This window comes from Giraffa tippelskirchi, chromosome 2, assembly GCF_054371585.1.
Source record: "Giraffa tippelskirchi isolate mGirTip1 chromosome 2, T2T-mGirTip1v1.2.pri, whole genome shotgun sequence".
Lineage (NCBI taxonomy): Eukaryota > Metazoa > Chordata > Mammalia > Artiodactyla > Giraffidae > Giraffa > Giraffa tippelskirchi.
Window position 1 is genome coordinate 54,958,910 of NC_137276.1, and position 17,353 is coordinate 54,976,262.

The following is a 17,353-nucleotide window of genomic DNA, read 5'->3' on the forward strand; positions in this document are numbered from 1 at the left end:
AATACAGGGAAAATGAAGCAAAACCAAAAGTGTCTTGTAGAAATAAAGACTTCTGTGTAGGCATGTGAGCTTGAATGACAAGGTACCGATGTCTCCAGGTGTTGACCACATTAGATCAGCTTTGAGAATCTTGACGCTTATCAGCACTTGTCTGCTGGTGCTCAAAGAGGTGCTTTTTGAGTCTGAACACTTTTCATAGGAGAGTTTCATATTCCAAAAGGAGATAATGGTCACCTTCAGTGGTCATTTAATAACTGCTCTTTATGGAGGATTTCTGTCTCCACTATCAATTTTGACATAACTGTATCTCTAAACTTTACATCAGGCTGCTAGTGGACATGCCTGATGTTCATACCCTTTAGAATGCAGGAGGCTATTTATAATCACATAATATATGGTTCTACTTTAACTAAATAAGGGTTGGATCAGGACTTAAGTTTGATTGACAACCTTTGATCTTCTTAGAGTAAATGATATATTAACTTCATAGAGAACATACAACCTCCTAATTAGGTAGATTCTGTATGAATTCATTTAGGTATGCAACAGGTAACATTTTAGTGAAAAACCCAAGACAAGCTTGACTTCAACAGACTTGAGAGGACTTCCAATGAATGATAATTGTGAAAAATTTAAATATAACAATATATTGGATATGCAAATTATGGGATTTTAATATACCTGTTAATTAAGACCATCTTTCTTAAAATTTTTCCAAAGATATTATTTCTAAATGAGAATTTAGATAATTGAGATATTAAAAGTGTATACTAATATTTTGAGTCTAACAGTATTACCTCTATATTCAAAATAAACAATTAATGAATACCACAAAGCATTTTGTTAAATATAAAATATGTTTCTAATGAAAGGTTTTCAACATTTGAGACTTGAGTTTCCACTAAACAGTGTTAAGAACACAATATTCTTTATTTTCCCTGTATGACATTATGTCTGTTATGAAAGAATATTCTCAAAGAGCAATTTGCAATGTATTTTAAGCAGAAACAGCTTAACCTTAAATAGGAATTGTATATATTCAATATTTGATTCAGAAATAGCTACATTCCTTTTCAAGGGAATGTGCATCTTCCACAAAGAAATTTTAATCAAAGTTTTCCCAAACTTCAGTAAAAGAAATCTTTTATATACTTTCAAATACTGTGCCTTTTTATTTAAAACAGTGTAAACATAACAACTCAACACCACCAATAATTGGAAAAAGACTGGTTATGTGAACACTAATTTCCTTGATTGCCCCATGAAAAGAAGGGTAAATAAAACAGACAAATTTTCAGGAGAAGTTTCAGTTCACCTTAGCAGTGGTAAAAATATTGCTTTATTCCAAATGAACATACAGCACAATTTACTGTTCTTTGGGGGACTTCCTGTGAACTGAATAGGCTGGGCTTTGTGACTTCAACAATTTATCCTTTCCATATTAACCACAGAAGCCAATGTCTTGGTCCACACATGGTAGACTCGCTATAAAATAAATGGTAACGAGGATGATGAGAAAGCAAAGGGTAACCATCAATTTGATCATTGGCTTAAGTACGCATGACTCAGAATAAGTACACATCCCAAACTTGCCTTGTGATACTGATGATATCATTAATGAGCCAATAGTTGTTCCTCTCAAAAAGATTCACATCAGAAAATGGTCTAGACATTGTCAAGAGTTTTGTAGGACCCCACCATGCAAGTGACCTTGATTTACTAACTGAACTTTCTACTTAATGGAAAAAATTTAAAGTGAACAGATCTATGAGGGAAATTTTTTTTCTTCTGAATATTAGATTCCCTGATGTTTCAGAACAAATTTTTAGCAAGCTGAATACACACACACATGCACACACGTACACACAATGAACATATGTGCATACAGCATACTGGTGCTCGAGTGAGCAGGCCCCCACATACACACATACACACACACTGAGAAATGCCCCTTTGGAGCCCCTAAACAATCTCAAAGAAAAACATTTCTATTAGCATGATTTTAGTGACACGACATTTGTGATGTTTTTGTTTCTTTTTCTATGGTAATTTCATACCTCCCTCTGAGATTCTGTGCCTTCAAATTTTGGAGGAAGCTGGCACATAATAGTGGCTAAGATTGCCCCGTGATGCCCTCTATATCTTCTGTTCCTCTCCTTCCAGAGTCTTTGTGCCATTCTTCAAAAAGTAAGTAGAAAACATTACATTGGTTGACATGACATAACCTGTGATGAGGCTGTCGAGTGAATCGAGATTTAGGGTTTGGGATTGGCAAGCCACATGGCAAGGGCCACCTGCTCACTGGCACGTCCGCCCTCAGCATACATCTCTTCTCTTTGAAGCTGGGTAACTGCCAGCACTTTTTATGAGGCCACTGGCGCTGTGGGGCTGAGGGTCTGAATTGCCCATATCTACTTAGAGCCAAAGAGGACAGTGTTGGGATTAATTGAAATTGTATTCAGAATTCTACCCAAAAGCTTTAGTTGTAAGCTTTATCCCTCCTGAAACGTTTCTTTCCCTTTAAAAAAATATTTTGTTAAAAAACACTATGATATGAGGGCGATATACTATTTGGTTTCTTCTAAGTAGATGCTCTTAAATTAATGCATATAAATAATTTGTATTTAATCTCCTCTCTTTCCTGTTGAGCAAAGCATAGAATGCACAGATTTCTACATCTCGAGTCACTTGGTCAATGCAGGGTCTCTTTGTATTTCATTTCTTAAGACAAATTGTGCCTCTCGTTCTGATTTGGCTGTGGGACTCAGGGGAAGAAAGGCTGTGTTTTCACTCGCACTGTCCTCGGTCTCTACGCTGGCCAGTTCATAGTCTTCTGACCGCCTGGCATCAGTCAGAATTCGAATCTGCTCCTGGACAGTTTCTAGCAATATTTTCACTTCTTGTTGTTCTGCTATAAGACAATCGCTGACTGGAATACTCACATTGACAATATCAGCAGAGTAGGAGTTTTTGCACCATTTGATGCTTTTGACTTCAGAAATCCCTGGCATTTGCATGCAGGTTTCCTCTAGACCCACTGAAGGGATGATGGGCACGGAACTGGCCCTTGGGGATGAATATCCCATCAGGTCCTTTTGCTCCAAACTATTAAAATAGGAGTTTGTCTCTCTTGAAGGCAGTTGCATATTTATTGATGCATTTTGTTGGGTTGTTAAACCATTGGCTGAATACCTGAAAAAGAAACAAAGTGTAACATATTCTGCTACCTGCCCCACAATATTCATTCAGTCAACAAAGCACTTTCCACATGCACCATCTCACTGACTTCTCACAGCAACCCCATGAGACGGATACTATGTTCCCAGTTAAACAGAGAAGTAAACTGAAGCTCAGATATGTGAAGTGACTTGCCCAAGGTCACACAGAAAATAAGTGACAGACTGAGACTCAAACCCAGATCTTCTTACTTTAAGTCCAGGGATCTTTCAACACACCACAGCTGTATAGGCAGGTGGGATATAGTCTTCCTGACCTCTATCCTAGAATACAAAGTAAATGGGGATTGAGCAGGTAAGAGTGTGGCCCTTCCATAGTGACAAACAGGAAACCCATAATGGCATTACTCCACTCCATCAACCTGACCACCCTCTCAGCCCTGGTTTGGTCCAGTAGTCTCCTTGTGGCCACCCTAGGTGGAGGCAATCAGGAAGCCCACTCTTCAGCATCAAAATACTACAGTCTTAAGAGTCTCTGCTTCACACTGACTTTAGGGAGACCAAGTCCAATTTCTATTGGCACTCTGTTCTATAGGAAGGAACTCCCTCACTGCCAGTTTATAGAGCCTAAAAGATGGAATGAGAGGCATACAATTCCTCTGTCTGCCCAAGAAGAACGTGCGAGAAGTTCTTTGGGGCCTCAATCAAGCTAGTAATGTTCCTCACATGGTTTCTGGAGCCAAGTAAGGTAGTTCATGGGTGCGTGACAATGGCTTGTCCAGAATGCCATCATGACATTCCAGGTCATTTAATATGCCAGAATCTAGCTGGCCCCCTTCTAGGTTGTTCAGAGCTGGGAATTTTCCATTGCTTCTGAACTCTCTAAAGCCAAAGACTGGAGCCGAGATATGGTAGATTCACAGAAATGAACAGTAGTATTTATCCTATTTCTCAGTTATTTTTACTTAATTTTAACCTTAAATTAAAATTTAAGCATAATCTAAACATATTCACCCTCAGTATAATAAATCTCATTCCCCTTGTCTTACATTATAATGTAAATAAAAATCATTTTTATACACATAAAGAATAATTGCAATGAAGTGTGTTGCATACTAAATAGAAGCCTGTATTGTAAAGACAAGATAGGAGCAATTTAGAGATCTGTCTTTCTGCCAGACAGCACGAAAAGATGAGGAACGGCTTTAGGTTGCAGTTCCATCCTCTCTCACTGTGCCTGACATGGAGTTGGCAATCAATAAATTTTGATGGAATGGACACAGGACTACATGAACAGATCTTCAAGGTAAACACTCTCTTAATATCCTAGTTAAGACAACAAGAGCGAACATTCACGCAGAGTTTTCAAAAGGCACTTTCACCTCTAATTACTTTACTGATTTATAACACTGTGTGGTTTATTATTACTACCATATAATGGATGAAAAAACTGGACTAAGGAATACCCAAATTACTTGCCCCAAATTATACTCTTGGTAAGCAGCAGATGAAGCAGTTAAACCTATGTTGTCTTATTTTGTTACTATCAAGGCCTTAAATGAGTGGGCATCTCAAGGTGCAGCCCAACCTTTTTTGAGGTGTAAAATCTTTACCTGCACAAAATATATAGGCACAAAGAAGGAAATTCCCTAGGGGATCTTACTCTGTTCTTCTTAGTGTTATATGACTGAAAATCTGAACCTAAAGTTTCTGATCAATGAATCAATTTCAACAAGAAGGAAGGTGCCAACTTTAAAGCTTCTGTGTTCTTTTGTTAGCACCATTAATGTGTATGAAGGTAAAGACTGTCTGCCATCAGATTTACCAATGGGACAGGGCCAGGAAATTTTATTAGGATAAAATCATCTTTCACATGGATATCATCAGAGTATATCCATGAGTAGAATCTAACAGGTTGAAAAGTATTGGTGACAGATGCCAATTCTTAATACCTGGATCTAAACATATCTGTAAAAATGATGGCTAAAGGTGTAAATATCTTATAGGATTTAGTCAACCGACACTTTAACAAGTCCACTATGTGTCATGACTAAGAAGTAATCAAAGGCAATTCAAGCCAGACTTGGAGCTACCTTCCAATATGTCTGTGGGCTTCCCTGGGTGGCTCAGTGGTAAAGAATCTGCCTGCCAATGCAAGAGACCTGGGTTTCATCCCTGGGTCAGGAAGATACCTGGAGAAGGAAATGGCAACCCACTCCAGTATTCTTGCATGGAAAATCCCATGGACAGAGGAGCCTGGCAGGCTACAGTCCAGGGGGTCACAAAGAGTTGGACACGACTTAGTGACTAAAGAGCAGCTGATAGATGAGAAAGAGGAACTGCAGTTGACTTACGCGTCATCTCACAAGCCAGGTATGGGTCATGTGCTGGTAACAACTGAAATCTAAAATGCTGCCCTAACATGAAGATGTACTTTAAACTATTAGCACTCTCCAAAAATGTGATTTTGTTTGGATCAGAAAAGATTTCAAAAGTTCCACCACCATTACACGCTCTGGAGTCTTAGACAAACACGGAAGCCTCACTTTAATTCTCTCATTAATTAAAACTCAGGTTGTAATGCTGACCTGGGGGGCTGCTCTGAGGACCTGGTGAAGTGATGCCTCTGCATGAATCAGTAGAGGCACACTGGTGGTCCTCCCTTTCTTCCTAGAGTTGCTGCGAGTGTTCTAGCACTGGTCTTTGACTAGGAGGTGACACTGCTCCTCAGAAGTTTAAGTTAAATTTCTAGATGTGATTCTTGATTAGAAGATACTCAGAATTCTACATTCCACCATAGTCATGACTGTCACATTCTATCTATGAGCTCATCATTCACTGACTGACTGTAAAGTACCAGTTTGGACTGCCCTTCTTCCGATGATCCCTCATCAAAGAAATCACATGTGCCATTTCCCTTGTAGCTATGTGAACAAAGCCTCCTTCTAAAGAGGGAAGATTTCAACAATTAGTCATTTAGTTTGATTCCCAGGAATTCAAGGGTCAGGCTAAGAAATCTGTGTTTCCCCAGAGGACTCTAGGACCCAGTTCTTGGTGCATATGGCATTAGAATGAACAGACTAAATTGAAGGAATCTAATTTTCCCTCTGGAGCCATATGATTAGAGATTCCACATTTATACATTGCCATTCATGACTGAGATTTTTCTTCACGTTCCTTTCCTGGTTTAGTGGTTTATTGAGTCAGAAAGGCTGGTATCCAATGGTTCTTTTACATGGGATATCTCATCTTTGGGTTCACCGTTAAAATTCTTTTATCTTTCATGGATTCATCTCTAAACTTCCTGAAGAATAACTGAATATAAGTTTGTGACGTTGCTATTTAAGTGAGATGGGTGATGAGTGTGTTTCAGATCCCTTCTACTTTGAAGGTAGCAGTCTTTTGTGATTCTAGCTCTTTCTGTTTAGTATATGAATCCATCAGTTTGATTTGCCTGACATAACGCAGTTCAGAGCTCTGTGAGCCACTAGCCATAGTTGACACCAAGCCACTGATCAGGGGAAAGGCTATTGAAGAAGCTCCTTTCCACCCGACTCCCTCCTTAGGCTTCACCAAAACAGACACTGGGTTCAAGCTGGGCTGAAGTTAGTGCCAAGGAGAGACATCATATACACAGGGAGTCTAACTAGCAGACAGCGCCCACGTGCTTGATAAACAAGCAGCAGATGGCTGATGGCTCTTATAAATTTATTCACTCCCCCTCCAGGCAAGGGCCAGATTTGAAGAAGGCTTTTAGCTGTGAAATTCTATTAGCAATTCCATTTCCAGTACGGTGAGATGGTCAGTCCCCCAGGAGTAGGAAATAGCTGTTCTCAAGAACTGAGAATGAGATTGCTTCTTGAGATTCATTGTACTGAGCACACAGTGACTTAGAGTCACCATTTATCAACACTGGGTGCGTATCACATTGGAAAATGCATGTGGCCAGCCAATTGAAGAGAATATTCCAAATCCAATGATGATTGAACCAAAACAAAACCGCCACCAGGCAGGATAAGTGTTAAATCCCCAAGGAGTTAAAAAGCAAAACAGTGCCTGAACATGCCCTAGAAATCTCTGAGCCCTTGGAGATTTGTGTGTGTTTGGTTCAAGACTATGCCTGTCACAGAGCATCCTCTTACTGGTACATTTGGAATGATAGCCATGATAGTGCCCAGCAGAGGAAAGAAAGCACATCTCTGGGCTTGATTTCACCTCACCCATTCTCACTCTAACATTCATCCTGGGGTGGCGGGGAGAGGGTTGGGGGAATACCTAAGTAACAGACATTATTAGTGATTTAAGAAGAAAAATAATTATGAAACATAATTAACTATAGGCTAATGCAAGCCCCTTTTCCAGCCAGAAGGCAAATAGAGATGCAAACTGCTTCCTGAAACTTGTATTATATATTTTGGACAACTTAGCTATTATGTCGAATGTGTAAATCTCACCCCAGATCTGTACCGATATATTTTACAGTCCAATTGGAATTGCTTCACAATTACAAAATTGAGACACAGGCTATTTATTTCTTATCTTCTAGTCTTCCTACAGAAATCTGTTGCTGAGATTTGTCAGACATGGCACTGTTGCCTGTATATCTTGCCCAGAGGGAAAGACAAAGTTAAGAATCTGGGACTTCAAACTTGCTTTGACTTTCAACTTGCTACAGACTGGGTAGAAAAATCACCCAGACCAAAGAAATGTAGCCTGGCTTATTCAGAGAGAGGAAAACTGGATGCAACAGGAATCTGGCTTGAGTGAGGGAATGGATTCTTAGACTTTCTGAAGTAAACCCTGATTGCACTGCTCTTGAAATTAGTAGTAATACTATAATAGTTCCCATGGCAGTAAATACAAGTACCCCTTCTCTGCTTACTATGTGTCAGGCACAAGCTCTTGACACATGTAATTTCTATTTAATCTGCCTGACAATCCTCAGGAAGGCTGGTAGTATTTTGTTCAATTTATAGATTAGAAAACACAAGCTTAAATGATAAAACTTTCTCAAATTCATCCAGCTTGTCAGTTTTGATAAGGGCTGCCATATTTGGTTGGATAGCTTATGTCAGTTAGGTAAGTGGTGTCTAAAATTCACTCTATATTCCACTCACCATTCTATGAGCCCCATGCAGGTCCATGTCCACCCATAGGAAGGGGCACTTTTTGCACTGCAAGGACGGGCAACAGCCACTGAGTCCAAAGCCCATTTTTCCACCCCTGCACTGGGAGTAAAACTAAAGATCTGAGTTCAGTTAGTTGTGCCTTGACAATATGCTCTCAGCATTGACTGAGACACGTTCAAGAATGCTCTATGGAGCAGATGCTACATCTGTATTACTGGTAACTGCTTATGGTATTGTCCACAATAGTCATACAGAATTAAGTCTTTTTTTTTTCCCCAAACCTAAGGATGAAGGAATACTTTTGTCCTCCTAAGAAATCCCAAGTTTTTAAAGTCAAAGACACATTCCCAGTTATTTTAGAAAAACTCCATTAAAACATAGTATCTAGATATTTATATACTTCTTAATGTTATATTTCTTTTCCATCTAACATTTCCCTAATATCTACTTCCATTGTATCTATTCTTTATAGTTATTCTTTTGCAGAACAAAGATGGAAGCAAGCATATAAATAGCCAGTTACTGATGGTAATCAGTGAATGAAACCCCAAGCAACATTAAAAACTCCATTTAAAACTCTAGCATTCGCCCTCCCTAAATTCCATTGCTCTTAAGACCTACCCTTGACAAGGTATCGTATCCTGGTCTGGGATCCTTGATTCCTCCAGTTGCTGATATGCTGGTCCCACGAGTCCACCCAGCCTACTTCGGGGTGATGGGGGTGTCCTTCTGAAGGCATTCCTATGGAGCATACCACTCCTTTGCCCTGGACTGCAGCAAGAGGAGAGGGTCCTGCTGGTGGAAAGAAAACCAACAAAGGAATTGATCATAGCCATTTCCTCACAGGTGGCTGCTCAGATTCTTCAAGCACTGTATTTGCACCCCAGATCCTCAGAGTTCTAGGCCAGGTTCCATCCATGCCTGCAGCATATAGGCTAGGAGGGATCGAAAGTTGCTGAATCTATTTTATCTTTGGACAGACTGAGAAGAAGAGATGGTCCAGTTCCTCTGTTTCTGGCATTCCCATCTGGAGCACAATGGCCTAAAATAATGGCAGCTTCCTAGCCTGAAAGGTGAGCTTAAAGAATGCTCCAGCTCCTGATTCCCATCCTCCCTCATCATCCATGTTCCAGCAGGGCCTCTAATAGAAATAAAAAAGGCCTTGTTATTAAACAGTGACAAAGAACTAAACCCAAGAAGCCGTAAGGGGAAAATGTCAATAGTGTTAGTGGTAGAACAAACAAGCCTTATTTTAATTGCCATTGTTTCCTTAAAATATATGTTATTTACTTTTCCAGTTCACAATCTCAAATTTTCATAAATCCTGAGAACCTAAATTATTTGAAGGATTCTTTAAATTCTATAGTGTTTTACAATTTTCAAAAGATTCACACATGATTTTACATAATCCCATATCAACCCTTTGGGTTTGCTTTTAATAAATGTCTGATCATATATTTCATTTGATTCATACATTCAAATAGCCAAATAACCATATGTTATCAGATGCCATCAAGGGGCAAATAGCTACATGGGATATACCTTAGGTAAGATCCCTACATAGATTATATTAAATAAAGAACTAGACTCCTCTTTACAGGAATCAGTTACTAATTTGCCACACTACTAATTCCATCCATATCTATTCCTCTCTCCACGCCACTGAATTTGCCCTACTGCCATGTGAACTGTAAGAACTCTGTTCCTGTGTAAGCATTCCCTGAGATGCCTGTGAGATAATTTAGAATGTGTTACATTCTCATTTAACTTTGAAAATAGCAATAAAACCATACATAGAGCAAAAACAATTTCAAAATTTCAATAAGCCATCAAGTTCTAAAGGAACTATTCCCCCAAAGGAATTTTACCCATATTACTACATTATATGGAGTTCCATAACTTTTCCCCCCACCACCTTTACTGTTATTTCCACTTAACAAATACAAAACCTCTCCTATGTTATTAATATTTAGGGGTCAGGATTTGAAAACCTGACATATGAGTGCTAGTAGCCACCTTCCTGGGTTTGGCTAGGGAAAGCGACCACACTTTAGAACTTCATATTTGTCAAGCCTATCACTAACTTCCTGAGTTTGTGCAGATAGCAGATTATACCTAGCATGGTTATTACAATTTCATTCTTCAGCATAATATTTCTAGTGTGTTGAATCCTAAAATGCTTCACAAGGGACCTCTAGCTAGGTCACTAAGCCAGCAAGTTTAAGGAGCTCCATAATAACTGGTTTGTTTCTCTGCCTTCCAGTTTCTATATACACTGTCCAGTGGCAATTGTGAAGTTCACAGAGCACTCGGGCTTGGACGCTAGAATTAGCTGCATTGGGTCTGTATGTTACCAGCAGCATGATACTGGGGATAGTACTTGTACCAGTCAGAGTCCTGGAGGGAAATAAGTGGCACCAGAAATTGGATCATTTGGGAAGATTTTGCTGTTTACAAATGTATGTTCACTGTTTGAGGGGAGAAAAAGAAGAAAAACACACAACAGGATACTACTGTACTTAAGGGCTGGTGACAATGAGAAGCTGTTACCATCCCTGTTACTGAAAGGACAAGGGGGAAGGAGCAGTTATCTGACCGAAGAGAGAAAATGGTCGTAAGAAGAGGCCACCTGGCAGGTGCTGTGGCCCCCAAGAAGAGGGCCGTGGCTAAGGCCACCAGGCAGGGCCGGAGGGGCAGGAGTGCTAGGACCTCACTGGCCCTGCCCTTCCCTCACTTGCCTGTGCATCGCAGTGAAACAACAGAAGTCCAAAGGCAAGAGAAGATGCTGCCCCTCTCAGTGCACAAGGCAGGGTGGAAAAAGGTAAAGCCTAGACATGGTGCACGTGTTTAGGTATTTTCATAGTATTGCTGTGGGGATTAAAGAGCTCAAATATGTAGTGTTTGGTGGGAAATCTGGCACTTGGTAGGTGCTCAACACAATAAGTTCCCCAATTCCTCTGACCAAACTGATAACTCAAAGGCTCATACTAATCACTGAAAACCATGGAATTATTTTATTTTAAAAAACCTATAGGTGTCCTGGCTATAAATGAGTTATATTGCCAAAATTAATGCACTAAGTATGACCTGACATAATAGATTGCTTCTTTAAAATAAAGGGGGGGGGGTTGGACTAAACATGAGAAATAATGGCTTTGAATTAATAGCTTTCGTTTCATAAATGAGTTATCCAAATGAGTCAGATTTGCAGTACACCAAAAGAAATGAATTATTCATAGCTAGCTAAAATGGCACAACAACAACAAAGTCTATGGGTATGAACTGGTAGCCCATCTTAAACAACAGTTCTATACCTATTGATCAATCCGCTATTCAAGCTTTCTAACCTAGTGGCATTCAGGAAGTTATGGAGCAGTTTGCAGGATGTATAAATCAGTGACTAGGTTATCAATCACAAAAACGTTTAAGTCTACTGCATGTTTTACAAAACAAAAATTATATTGAACTATAATTTACAAAGTTCTAAAAGCACTTTATAAATCAACCCTTGCCTGTCTATCAGGACACAATGCATGCCAACAAATACTGCAGTGTCATTGAACCAAACATAAAAGAAGGTCTCTTAGAGAGTTCCTTATTTGACCTGTGAGTGATTCCTAGAAGCCATAGAAGAAGCCAAGTTTAGGAGGGGGTGTATCAACAGACAAAAATAGGGATAGGGTTATCTGAAGGTCAAATATATTAGAAGCTGTCATTCTTTATCCTATCAACTTTAAAATGTATGACATAATACTTAATATTATACTTTATTTTACTTGACTGGATGAAATACCGCTTTAACATGGATTACAATCTGCAGAGGGAAATACGCTTTTGGAAAATAATATCTTCTAAAAGGCTGATAATTTTGTATCTAATTTCCTAACTGAAGTACATCCATTAAGTCCAGTGAACTTAAAATGCTCTTTTCATAGGGAAATATTTGTAAATTCCCCTACTGATATAAACCAAAAGTTGTACTCAGTAGCTAAAGCAGTTATCCAGTGGCCAAACATATTTCATCCTGTGTTGAAAATATTTAACCCTTTCTTTTAAACTTAGCACACCCTTAATATCTCAGTCTCTACTCATGTAGATTAAGAATAAAAATCACCATCGAGTACCAATGATTAGTATCCAGAGTGACATGAAAATCCCATAGTAAATGTAGCCAGCATCAGTAAAATCTTTTGGGGGGACTCTTTCAGAGGTGAGAGAGAAGTTAGCTTCCTTGAACAATGCATACTTCTCTCACAGTGGTTTCCAAAATGTGGCCTAGATATGTGAAAACCAAGGGTCAACAACATTTTTCTTTCATTGCTGAAAACTTTTTTTTTTTTTACCTTTTCCATTTAAAAAAATATTTATTCTCTTCATAATTTAAGAGTTTTTTTTAATGCTGTACTTCCTACTAAGAAAAGAAAGCTTACATCTTTGGACAACTTCTACAAAGATTGACAATGTATTTTTGGATGTACATAAACATAATGTCTGTTCTAGCAGGTCTCAACTGCTGGCACCTTAGAATAAAGCTTTCAATTTTTGGAGTTCCAGATTCCTTATGTATAAACATAGCATGTGAGTAGAAGCTGCTGACAATGTGCTCAACCTCAGAATGCTGTAAAATTGAAAACTTTTATAAGATAACTTTATTTTTGGCTTTCTTCCCCAAATAGCCAATTTTATGGTCAGCTTGTAAAAAAAAAAAAAAAAAAATCCTACTCCACTGATAATGGAAGATCTAATATTAAACCAAGAGAAGATTTAGCAGGATTCTTCCCCTGTAAAGTCTTCTTTGTGTGAGAACTATGTGTGAAGATCTGGAACATGTGCTATCAGCTGTCTAGGGAAGAATGAGTCATTAAATCTGCAGTGATAAGGCAGGCTAGGAAAAACCATGTTTTTAATGATTTTTCAGATAGCAATTGTTTCATTCACTGGTCTGTGTCTGCAGCCTTGATGGGTATTGTTAATAAGTCCCTTTAGGCTTCTTCTAGGTACACTGCTGCCTACTGGTCTCTTTGCCCGCTGTGAGCTTCCTGAGCATCCACTCCTTGGGGAACTAGAGGAGAAGCAAGAATGATCACCTCTCCTGAATAATGTTGCTGTTCTGTGGTATGTGCTGTCCAGCATTACACACTTTGTCAACAAGCCCATTCCCACCATGATTTAGCTACCTGTACCTGTGGTGTTTGACAGATTGGCTTCCTCTGTCGGGAGAAGGGACCTCTGGGAATGACTGGGGGCCGGCAAAACTCGACTCCATCATTTTCTCCAGTGCAGTCACAGGATGCCTTTCCGCCTTTGAATACTGTGGGAAATCACATGCAAAGAGTTGAGCTGGAGGAGAAGTTATGAGAGGAGGGCCTCTGACACTATAGCTGCGTGTCAAAAAGTTACTAGAACTTACCAGTAACTTTTCCACTGGGCACTTGATCAGGAGAATGATAAAGACATCATTTTCATCCCATTTCTCACAATGCTCTCAACCTTTTGCTCCCCAAACTCTTTGTGATTAGATGAGGTCCTTTCAACAGGGTTTTCCACATTAGAATCCTATCTTTTCATTTCAATTTTTACCCATGGCACACTATGCCTTTAAGCCAAAACCACCAGTATTTTTTTTTATTATAGTTGATATAGAATATTACTTAAGTTAATAAAATGATTTTTTTAATTCAATGTACATTTTGTCAAAAAATTAACTTGTTGTTGTTCTGTTACTAACAATAGGGATTCAATAAATGCTGACTTGTTCAATTAATGCTGACTAAATGAGTGAAGTTCACAACAGAAGTTCTTCCTAATTCTGAGAATTATGAAAGATGATTTAGAGTGTCTGCCCACCACTCTCCAGTGTTTCCCTTTCATCCTGTTACCAGGTAATTACCATGTCTAATAAGAGAAGTGTGTGAACAGTTTATTCTTTATAGTTATTAACCCTTGGTTTCACCTTTGACTATGAGATATCACAAGGCACAGTAGCCTAGAGGAAACCATATAGTGATGGCACATTAAGAAAAACTTTGCCCCTAGGGAAATATTGCTTAGCATCTCAGCCAGGAAGCAGTTGTTGTCAAGTTTAACACTCCCTGGGTGCTTGCACTTGAACAAGCAACAAGGAATAGCAGGTTTCTTTTCTGGAAGCGCCGATGAAAACTATGTTGAGAAATGACACTTTTTGAATGCTAGTAACCAAACCAGAGAGATTCTGAAATCCAGATATTCACATGTAAATGTACAATTTCACAGAAAAAGTATAGTTCTGCAGAATACATATATGAAAAGGTACATAACTGAACTCATGTAAAGAGAGGGAAATCAGAATAGGGCATGTTAAATTTCAGGAGTACATACTAAAGGCAAAGATTCAAGAAAAATAAGATTTGTTGCTAACTTGCTGGGTACAGATTGGCAAACTGTTCCAAAATGTTAGTCACCCTACTCTTAGATGCAGACTACTACTTCTAGGGATTCCCGTCATTAACTGTAAAAGTTCAAAATGATATAATCACCAGAGCATGTCACTGATACAATTTTTAATAACAAATCAGAAAACAGACACTAAAGAGAAGCAATTGGAAACAATAGAAATGGCCGTAAATGAATACTACACAGTCATTGAAAAGAATAAAATCAAGGTACAAGAAGTATGCATAATATGAATTCACTTGTGTAAATGAGGGAAATGTAGTAAACAGATATAGATATATATCTAAGTGTATGTATGTGTTTATATATGAACATATTTAGCTTTGTGTGTGTGTATATACATATGTATAGATCTTGTATGCACATGCCAAAGTCTTTAACTGTGTGGACCACAAACTCTGGAAAATTCTTAAAGAGATAGGAATACCAGACCACCTGACCTGACTCTTGAGACATCTGTATGCAGGTCAGGAAGCAACAGTTAGAACTGGACATGGAACAACAGACTGGTTCCAAATATGGAAAGGAGTACATCAAGGCTGTATATTGTCACCCTGCTTAATTAACTTATATGAAGAGTACATTATGAGATACACTGCGCTGGATGAAGCACAAGTTGGAATTAAGATTGCCAAGAGAAATATCAATAGCCTCAGATATGCAGATGACACCACCCTTATGGCAGAAAGTGAAGAAGAACTAAAGAGTCTCTTGATGAAAGTGAAAGAGGAGAGTGAAAAAGCTGGCTTAAAGCTCAACATTCAGAAAACTAAGATCATGGCATCTGGTCCCATCATTTCATAGCAAATATATGGGGAAACAGTGACAGGCTTTATTTTTTTGGACTCCAAAATCACTGCAGATGGTGATTGCAGCCATGAAATTAAGACACTTACTCCTTGGAAGGAAAGTTATGACCAGCCTAGACAGCATATTAAAAAGCAGAGACATTACTTTGCCAACAAAGGTCCATCTAGTCAAGGCTATTGTTTTTCCAGTAGTCACGTATGGATGTGAGAGTTGGACGGTGAAGAAAGTTGAGCACCGAAGAATTGTTGCTTTTGAACTGTGGTGTTGGAGAAGACTCTGAGAGTCCCTTGGACTGCATGGAGTTCCAGCTAGTCCATAAAGGAGATCAGTCTTGAATATTCATTGGAAGGACTGATGCTGAAGCTGAAACTCCAATACTTTGGCCACCTGATGGGAAGAACTGACTCATTTGAAAAGACCCTGGTGCTGGGAAAGATTGTAGGCAGGAAAAGGGGACGATAGAGGATGAGATGGCTGGATGGCATCACCGTCTCAATGGACATGACTGAGTAAACTACAGGAGTTTGTGATGGACAGGGAGGCCTGGAGTGCTGCGGTTCATGGGATCACAAAGCGTCAGACACAACTGAGCAGCTGAACCAAACTGACTGATACACATACACATATTTCTGTGTGTGCACACAACCACATAGGATGCAGATGGGGAAAAAAATAGACTATTAAGGTGTTATCCTTGGGAAAAAGTATATTGGTGGGTATGGGCTATGAAAACTAGGAAAATTGTCAAGGTTATATAATTTTATGTTCAAAATCTCTATTTTTATGTACTTCCAAAATAAACCACATCATGTTAATAATGACCACATCTTGAATCAAAATATGAATTCTACAAAATGGACTTAAGAGAAGCTATCAAGAGTTCTTGCAAAATGGTGTGAACTGACATAGAACAAAAAGAAGATATGGAGATAAGGTGGAAAAGGTGGTTGTTTTCAGCTACCCCCAAATTACAAAGATACAAAATATGATGGAAATACTTTCACATGTACTTCTTTGCTGACTAATTAAAGTTGTTTATCATAATCCATCCATGGAAAATTGAACTGAATCAATATGCTTTTGAAAGGTAAACAACATCCTGAATTTCTACCTGATTTTCAAATTCTATAAAAGATCTAATAGGATTTTTTTTCTCCCAACTTCTAAAAACTTGCTTTACAAGACAAACTCAGGTGCTGAGAAGGCTCAGCTAGAGACAAAGGTGAAAGTATCTGGAGACATCTGTGGCAAACTGGAAGCAGTTACTTCTGTGCTGTCTCTGTAGAGGGCTGTCAGTAGGTGACACGGGCCAGTGTTTCTAGCAAGGTCAAGAGTTTCTAGAGAAATTGCTGAATCATTAAAAGTCAGCAGCCCATTCCTTTTTAAAAAACACAATTTATGTCTCGCCTAATTCAAGTTTGCGGCTGTTAGTTCGGAGCCTCTGCCTTGATTTAGACTTTTGATCATGAAAGCTAGAGGGCCTTATTCAAAATCTGGCAAAAAAGTCTTGAATAGAATCAACCTCTTACTTGTTCTCCTTATTCATAACATTCATAATAGATATTAAGTTTTAAATCTTTTCTTTCAAATGCTTAGATTATTGTTATACTATACAGTTACTTCCAATGATACTATTTTGGTCCATTAACACAAATTTGCCTCCAAAATTTATTATTGTGGCTCTTTCTCTTGTAGTCTTTTTGAGAATCATTTTCATTTCAGTGGCTGCATTTAACCTAAGATGCAGGTTTAAATTGCTGGTATCCCTATCCAAGATTGGTTGAGACAAGAGGGAACACAAAAAAC

The 17,353-nt window shown here is 38.7% G+C and overlaps 1 protein-coding gene and 1 long non-coding RNA gene across 3 annotated transcripts in view; one reads left to right on the top strand and one right to left on the bottom strand.

Moving 5' to 3' along the window:
• The window catches only part of LOC145535150 (uncharacterized), a 472,362-nt gene that overhangs the window by 411,162 nt on the left and 43,847 nt on the right, over positions 1-17,353 (top strand). The window contains exons 1-6 of one of the 2 annotated variants that reach the window (XR_014075320.1): positions 81-2,187; positions 4,356-4,482; positions 9,286-9,378; positions 10,569-11,126; positions 13,303-13,420; positions 14,039-14,187. This is a non-coding gene — a long non-coding RNA (uncharacterized LOC145535150). Of the gene's footprint in view, positions 1-80; positions 2,188-4,355; positions 4,483-9,285; positions 9,379-10,568; positions 11,127-13,291; positions 13,421-14,038; positions 14,188-17,353 lie in introns of those variants that run through there. The other variant, XR_014075314.1, reaches the window with a different exon arrangement.
• Positions 1,305-17,353, bottom strand: part of NRG3 (neuregulin 3) — a 1,196,705-nt gene continuing 1,180,656 nt past the window's right edge. The window contains exons 7-11 of the mRNA XM_081563517.1: positions 13,489-13,616; positions 8,927-9,097; positions 3,429-3,500; positions 2,058-3,192; positions 1,305-1,485 (exon numbers count right to left, since the gene is read on the bottom strand). Coding sequence (XP_081419643.1) covers positions 2,685-3,192; positions 3,429-3,500; positions 8,927-9,097; positions 13,489-13,616 — 879 coding nt within the window. The 3' untranslated portion in view covers positions 1,305-1,485; positions 2,058-2,684. The remainder of the gene's footprint in view (positions 1,486-2,057; positions 3,193-3,428; positions 3,501-8,926; positions 9,098-13,488; positions 13,617-17,353) is intronic.